We start from the raw sequence: 8,522 nt of genomic DNA, 5'->3' as shown, positions 1-8,522 counted from the left end.
TTAAATGAGAAATCAAGTCTAATAAATTGAAAGAGCTCAATTCTTCACGTCAAATTTGAGCCGAAACCGACGTTTCGCCACTCAGTCATCTTACACAAACACCAAAATCCTACCCCTTTTCTCTTTCTCTCTCCCTCCTTTTCTTTTCCTCTGGTGTTCTCGGCTGTACTCTCTGCTCTCCCGATTCTCCTTCTTATTTTCTTTTCTATTTTTTCCTGGTGTGCTGCCCACGCAGCATGGCTTTTTTTTTTTTTGGCATTTGGGCTTAAGGCCCATTCTTTGTTCCGGCCCACAAATGGGGCGGAACCCAACAGCTAGCTATAGCTAGGAAGTATCTGCCGGCATCTTAAAACCATCAGAAACAAGAAGAGCATAAAAGTACTGAATCATGGCAATTGCTGTGAGGTTTTCCAGCTTGTATCTGTCAGCTGTTAGTCTGATCATCCTCAACACTGTAATCATCGGTGATGCCCAGTTCAGGTCACCGGAAAAACACACGGCGCTCTTCGTGTTCGGCGACTCATTGCATGATCCAGGAAACAACAACTATATCAACACCACTGCCGAGTACAAAGCAAATTTCTGGCCTTATGGGGAAACATTTGTTGGTATTCCCACCGGAAGATTCTCCGACGGCCGCCTAATTCCTGATTTTATAAGTGAGATCTTAATCCTAATATACTTCAAGTTATATGTAAGTTACGTTTAGTTCGCTTTAACTACTAGGTTGTTTAAATGCATTTTAATTGTAGGTGAGTATGCAAAATTACCATTGATTCCACCGTATTTAAATCCCGGGGTTCACAACTATGAATATGGGGTGAACTTTGCTTCTGGCGGGGCTGGTGCTCTTGTTGAAACTCATCAAGGTTTTGTAAGTGATCTTTGTCATAATTAACTCAATGTATTCTATTAGTAAACTGATATTCTGCGTATTGAGTGTTTTTAACTCTAGAAACTTATTGTCGTTTTTGGGTTTTAGGTGGTAGACCTTAAAACTCAGCTGAGTTATTTCAAGAAAGTGGAGAAGCAGTTAAGGAGAAAACTTGGTGTCCGAAAAGCTAAGGAATTGATATCTTCAGCTGTTTACTTGTTCAGTGTGGGAGGCAATGATTATCTTTCCCCTTTCACGTTTAACTCCAGTTTATATGACAAATATTCTAACAAAGAATACATTGGCATGGTGCTTGGCAATTTGACCCAAGTTGTTGAAGTAATGATAGATTGCGTGCGATGTTATATGTGGGTGTGTGTATATGTTTCAATTCTCTTTTTGGTCCATTTAGTTTGTGATTTTTCTTATATATGCAAGTTTGATGGGTGATCAGGGAATATACAAAATAGGAGGAAGGAAATTTGGGTTCTTAAATATGGTACCTATGGGTTGTCTTCCAGCGGTTAAAATTGTTCAACCGGGAAATACTGGTTCTTGCGTTGAAAAAGTTAATTCACTGGCGAAACTGCACAACAGAGAACTTCTTAAAGTCCTCCAACTGATTCAGAGGCAGCTCAAAGGTTTCATCTATTCAGTGCACGATTTGTATACTTCTTTTAGTGAAAGATTGGAGAACCCATTGAAATATGGTAAGATTGTATTATGTTACAATTATATTTTAACACCAATAATTATCTTGTGACATAAAAACGATTTAAGTTGTTGATGGTTTTGTGAAGGTTTTAAGGAAGTGAACGTGGCATGTTGTGGGACCGGTCCGTACAGAGGAGTTTATAGCTGTGGAGGGAAAAGAGAAGTGAAAGAGTTTGAATTGTGTGATGATGTGAGTGATTTCTTATTTTTTGACTCTCTTCATTCGACCGAGAAAGCCTACAAGCAACTTGCAGAACTCATCTGGAGTGGTGAGTCTGATATCACAAAGCCTCTCAATCTCAAAGCATTATTTGAACTTGAGAAAAGTCATGTCTATTTTGGCATTAAAGACACAAGTTATGATGCTGCCTAAATGTGGAAAAAAAAAAAAAGTTACGATGTTGTGAGTATGTTCCTTCGACTACGAAAAATTGACGAGCTAATGCCTATATGAAGCTTTCAATATCTTAAAAAGTTATCTGTTTTTTTCGTTCTCTCTCTCTCTCTCTCTCTCACTTTTTTTTTTTTTTTACATGTTCTCATCTTCTACTGCAAATGCATGTAGCTTTTTACAAGAGAACTTGTCATTTTGCAATTTGTTACTTGTGTTGTGTTTGTCTATTGATCATCATGTGATGGACTGCGGTTGCTTTCGATGGTGTTTATTTTATTATTATTTGTTTCGTTTATGGAAGTATAGTTATCATTTTTCCATTGTAAAACTCATTACTGTGATTTTCAAGGGGGGGAAAAAAAATCTTTGCTGTGGGTTTAATTTCTCACTTTGTTGTCGTTTTCTTTCTTGATGTTTATTTCAGTTTTCTTCCCCCTATTCCATTATGTTTTGGTTTCCACACTGCTCTGTATTGTAAGTGTTGTCGTTTGCTAATTATGTGCAAGATTTTCTACTTTATTGTTTTTCTGTTGGCAGGGCTGTTAAAACAACTGACAATTTAGGAAAACCCATCAATTCAGATATTTCAAATTAAATCAACTAATCGTTTATCATTTTTGAATTGTTAGTTAGTTTTTATTTTTTTTCCCTTGAATTCTTGAATGTTAGTTGGTTTTGATCATCGTGAGATAGAGATAGCTTTTTATTAATCGGTTTTACATCCAGTCCCGTTTAGTTTACGTATTCAAGTTAATAATTCTAATTCATATTCAAATTATTTATGAGAAAACCAAACATTTTAGTAAAATCAGAATCATGAGTTCAAATATCTCTACCGCATGGGGCCTCAGTTTGGCGTATTAAAACGACTAGACAAATATATATGTAGAGAAAAACTTTTTTTCATAATTTTAAAACAATTTCTTAATTCTTGCATCTCATCATTTTATTTGTTAATATGTCTTTCATAAAACACCTTATAACACAGAACAATACTTAAAACACATCATTCAACACTGTATACTAAGAGAGAAATGTAACAATATAATTAAAAAAGAAAATAAACAAAGGAAGAAAAGACAGAATTTGAGGTGGTTCGATAGTATGTTTACATGAATCATAAGACTATAAAAAGAGAGAGAATTTATTATCATAAGATTCATAAGGAGCAGTACTGTGCAATGATTCTTTAAATAAATACAAGTTACAATACTATCAAATCTTTATATTAATTTCCTCATATAAATACTAATAATATAATAAAAATATATATTAACTAGCCATAATAAACGGATTCCACAGCGTATGATCCATAAACAAGAGTTACTCTCTATCAATGGTGCTTGTGGTAATTGCGCCCCCAAGCATTTTTCCTCATCACAAATCTTCATTAGCTTTTACGCAGTAGTTCTGTAATTGCAAAGGAAGAAGGCCTTCAGGCTCCTAATTCAAAGCAGGTAACTGAGGACAAAAGTTGTTTATTTTTTTTCTGAACTTACAATCTCCCCTCAAACTCTACCCCACCGCACCAGAACCCCCCTCTCTTAGGCAAGTTGTTGTTTATTTTCTTGTCTCTTGTTTTTAGATGTGTAATATTTGAGTTATGATTTGAATTGAGAATCTTTTTGAATTTATATTTGGGTATGTCAAAATTTAAATTTATATTTAGATAGTATTTTAATAAAAACTCAATGGTGATGAAAAATTTTAATAGGGTATATAGGTGGAGTTTTATTCGTCTTTTCATTGTAAATGTATAGAAAAAAAAATCATCTCAATCAGAATTAAAATAAAAAAGTTATGATATTTTTAAGAATAGAAAAATTATTGTTCATTAACTTGAGTTCGAGTTTATAAACTCGAGTTGAAGAAGAAACTTAAACTCGAGTTTAGCCCTAAACTCGGGTTTAAACTCAAATTTTATAAAAGAATATGAATTTAAATAAAATTGTAACTCGAGTTCAAATTTTTTCTGAATTTCGTTACAAAATAACAACTCTTTATTGCTTTTATTTTTTTCAAAAATGATTGTCGATCAACTTTAATAATATATTGCTAAGCGCAGATTTATCCTTTCCGGCGGCTAAAATGATTGTACTTTGTCGTTAGAATTCTTAATTTGTTTTTAAAATTATTATGTCGGAGTTTTTTTTTTTTTTAACATCCCACGCATTTTAAACTGTAAAGAACCAATTTTTCTCAAAACACAAAAGTTGATTTTAAAAAAAATGTCAACTCTATTATTTTTGTTGAAAAAATCGGGTATTTCTTACTTAAAAATAACTTTATTATGCAGTACATGCGAATAGTATCATACAGATGAACAGTAATATACGCAGCAGACAAAACTGACAGAACTATTGAATACTGAAAATAAATAAATAAAAAACATCATAATTAATAACAAAGTTCGGTCAAATATTGTTTATGTCTTCGGGCATTGTGGACCACTCTATTTACTTAAAAAAAAAAGATTATAAATTGAGTAGAAATTACAAAAGCCCACAAATTAAAATTTTAACAAATTTCCTATAAAATTACAAAATGGAGAAACTCTTAATTTTTAGGATGCAAAATAAATGAGAAAAGACCTATATTTATATCATCTACTTTTCTTTCTTTTTTTATGCGTGAACTAACTATAAACAGTTAGATCTAAAATTAACACCGTTTTCAGTACTGTCTCTTCTTCTTCTCCCTCCCTGACTTTAGTCCCGTTCATTTCGCTGATTCGAATTTAGAATTCTAGTTTTGCTACAATAAAAAACCTTCACAAAAAGTCACTTCTAACTTTTTTACTACAGTAAAAAATTTTCATATAAAATTATATCTCAACTTAAATTAAAAAATCTAATCAACGACCTAAACGGCCTTTTCTCTTTTAATTTTTAACGTAAATATGCGGCCCATATTTTTTACAATGAGTTATGTCTCAAAACCGTCTACGTGGACTTGGCTTTTGGCTTTTGTCTTTTGTCTTTTGTCCATACTCTGCATTTAGACTTTGGCTTTTTTACCGCTAATAGCTAAACCATCCAAAGACCCTTATAAAGAGCGTTTCAAGCTAAAGAAAAGACGAGAGCATAAAAGTAGTGAATCAGGTTAAGGATATGGCAATGACTTTGAGGTTTTCCGGCGTGCATTTACCGGCTGTTTGTCTGATCATCCTCAACACTGTAATCATCGGCGCCGTCCACTTTAGGCCACCAGAAAAATATGCGGCGCTCTTCGTGTTCGGTAACTCATTTTATGATCCGGGAAACAACAACTACATCAACACCACCACTGAATACCAAGAAAATTTCTGGTCTTATGGAGAAACCTTTTTCCGTTTTCCCACCGGTAGCTTCTCCGATGGCCGCCTGATTCCTGATGTTATAAGTAAGACATAAATCATAATATAATTAAACATATATGCAAATCATTTTCTGTTTTCTTGTTTTGCTTATGTTTTAAAATAATCGTAGGTGAGTCTGCAAAATTACCATTGATTCCGCCGTATTTAAAGCCTGGGGTTCAAAAACTGTGAGCATGGGGTGAACTTTGCTTCTGGTGGGGCTGGTGCTCTTGTCGAAACTCATGAAGGTTTTGTAAGTGATCTTTATCACTTGTTATGATTAGTTACACGTACAATTTATTATGAGTAAAAAGCCATTCTGCATTTTGAATGTTTTAACCCTTAAAACTCAGCTGAGTTATTTCAAGAAAGTGAAAAAGCAGTTAAGGAGCAAAGTGTGCGAGAAGCTAAGGAATTGATATCTTCAGCTGTTTACTTGTTCAGTGTGGGAGGCAATGATTATCTTTCCCCGTTGATGTTTAACTCCAGTTTATATGACAAATTTTCTAAGAAAGAATACGTTGCCATGGTGCTTGGAAATCTCGCCCAAGTTATCAAAGTAATGATTGATCCCATGCTATAATATATGGATGAGTTTTTAATGTTTACATTTTATTGTATTTTATTTTTTTGTCAATTTAATTTGTGATTTTTTCTTGTGCAAGTTTGATGGGTGATCAGGGAATATACAAAATTGGAGGAAGGAAATTTGGGCTTGGGAGTTTACTACCTTTAGGTTGTCTTCCAGGGACTAAAATTCTTCAACCCGGAAATACAGGTTCCTGCTTTAAAGAAGTTACTTCACTCACGAAACTACACAACACAGAACTTCCTAAAGCCCTTCAATACAGAGTCAGCTCAAAGGTTTCATATATTTCAAAGCACGATTTGTACACTTCTTTTAGTAGAAGAATGGAGAACCCCTTAAAATGCGGTAAAGATTGGAATAAACAATAATTGACCTATTTGTTTCATCTGTTTGAACTACCGTTCAAACCTTTTTACTACAGCGTTTTTTCTCATAAAAATTTTGAATTTCTGTTCAACTAATTTGATTGGTTTGTGAAGGTTTTAAGGAAGCGGACATAGGATGTTGTGGAAGCGGTCTTTACAGAGGAGTTTATAGCTGTGGAGGGAAAAGAGGAGTGAAAGAACTTGAGTTGTGTGATGATGTGAATGATTACTTCTTCTTTGACTCTTATCATCCGACCGAGAAAGCCTACAAGCAATTTGCGAAGCTAATGTGGAGTGGTAATTCTGATATCACAGAGCCATTCAATCTCAAAGCATTGTTTGAACTTTAGAAAAGTCACGTAGGTGCAGAGATTTTGAAACCCAATACCGTTGTTGACATATCTATTCTGCTAACATCTACCAGAACTCTTGGCCGTAGCCTGGAAATCCATTACCCAAAAACTAAAGAAATAAAAAAATTACTGATGCATAAATATAGATAGAGATATATATATATATATATATATATTACAGTTACTTGATCCTTTGAAAAGCCTCGAGATTCTCCTTTAAAGTGAATTGGTCCTCTGCTCCTCCAGAATAGTAATCATAGTACATTTTGGGAAGAACTTGCCTCGCCAATTCTTGGAACTCATTCACGTTGACTGGTTCAGCTGCCATTTTCAGCCTGGAAGCATTAAAATCATCTCTCAATCATAACTTTCCACAGAGAGTAAAATAAAGAAAAAGATAGGCTGTTTAATTTCCCAAGAAAAAACAAAATCAGTTTACGTTAATGAAATTAAACAGCCTATCCTTGGAAATTAAACAAAATCAGTTTAATTTCAGAAATTAAACTGGTATATTATCTGATCACGAAAGTACTGTTAAAAGTACAGGGCGTGGGAGAAATCTACGATGTCTTTGGAAAACTTTACTGAAAGATCATTTGTCAAAGCATTTTACACCCCCTTAACCTCTTTTAATTACCGTGACATTATTGACTTGAAAACTCTTACAATGACACCCCTGTCACTTTTTTTTTTGACAGATTCAATTCTTTTTCTTTTTAAGAGAAAATTGTGTTGTAAATTAGAGAAATGCAATCAAAGAATCTATTTAGTTCATATTCAAACTATAATTTATAATTTTGACGTTTGAAATTCAAATTTTTTATAAGAAAAAAATATTGTAGCAAAACTAAAAATCTGAATTGAACCATGCAGAAAAACAAATGCAGTCTAATACTGGGACAAATACAAAACACAAGAAACTAGACCTCGAATGCCAACTGATATCAACGGTATATTATACCGCTGTAACTTAAAAGTTAAGGGAATAGTTCCTTTCTAATACTTAGAATTTCTCAAAATTTATAAAATACCCTTACAATAGTATTAAAACAACTCCATTAGTAAAATATGCGTAAATGACATTTTTACTAATCTCAAATCTAATACAACTAATACATTCATAAAAAAATTTTGCTTGAATGAAATGCGTCAAAGTAGAAAAAATTACTTGGTTCTCATATGACATAACTCATACTCTTTCGTCAATCTACACCCAGAAAATCCACTTTATAAATAATAAGAAAAATTACAATTATCGTTTGAATCAAATCTCAAAGCACCTAACTACCTCAAAACATGATAAGAAAATTCCCAGCAAACTGCAGAAGAAACCCGTCATTTCCTTCCTTAAGAATCACCAAAATTTCATCCTATTACCATGCAAGAAATGTAAAGTAATGTGGGCATTATATCAAACTTGGTTTCACGGCCACCTTTCTTCCCTCCTTTGGCCGCACTCTCTCATATCATGAGAATATTTACACCTGTCTCCATAGTAACACCGGCCTTGAGCATAATGTCGGCACAAGTTTTGTTGTACGTTGTATTGTCTCCTTGTTGGACTCATGTAACGATAATTGTTCACGCTTCTCAATGGCGGTCTTTGAGTAGCCTTCATTGGGAATTCCTTTGGCCAATATATCTGCTCACTCGAATAGGAGTTAGGCCCTCTGTAGTTCAAATGAGGACGATTATTCATGTGCTGAACTTCATGAATGTCATGGTTTATTCTTTCTATGTTACTTGAGCTGCTATACCGAACCAAGTTCTGGGAGACTTGGTTGATATACTTGTCTACTTACTGGGGTTTCTTAAAATTTGCGGAACATTTTTTTTTTTTTTTTTAATATAAGAAAGATACTTTCATAATTTGTAACAATAATTTCAAATAAGTGA

The 8,522-nt window shown here is 33.6% G+C and overlaps 1 protein-coding gene across 1 annotated transcript; it reads left to right on the top strand.

Moving 5' to 3' along the window:
• The first annotated feature begins 351 nt into the window (after window positions 1–351).
• Window positions 352–6,730, top strand: LOC21388528. The gene is given in 13 exon segments (XM_024170927.1): window positions 352–659; window positions 753–874; window positions 983–1,246; window positions 1,329–1,584; window positions 1,675–1,955; window positions 3,377–3,439; window positions 5,084–5,363; window positions 5,450–5,493; window positions 5,495–5,572; window positions 5,634–5,715; window positions 5,718–5,878; window positions 6,001–6,253; window positions 6,388–6,730. Coding segments are annotated over 13 exon segments (2,391 nt in total). The 5' UTR covers window positions 352–388; the 3' UTR covers window positions 6,624–6,730.
• The last annotated feature ends 1,792 nt before the right edge of the window (window positions 6,731–8,522 follow it).

This window comes from Morus notabilis, unplaced genomic scaffold, assembly GCF_000414095.1.
Source record: "Morus notabilis unplaced genomic scaffold, ASM41409v2 Scaffold774, whole genome shotgun sequence".
Classification (NCBI taxonomy): domain Eukaryota; kingdom Viridiplantae; phylum Streptophyta; class Magnoliopsida; order Rosales; family Moraceae; genus Morus; species Morus notabilis.
The sequence above is the reverse complement of the archived record's forward strand: the minus strand, read 5'-3'. Positions and strand labels throughout refer to the sequence as shown.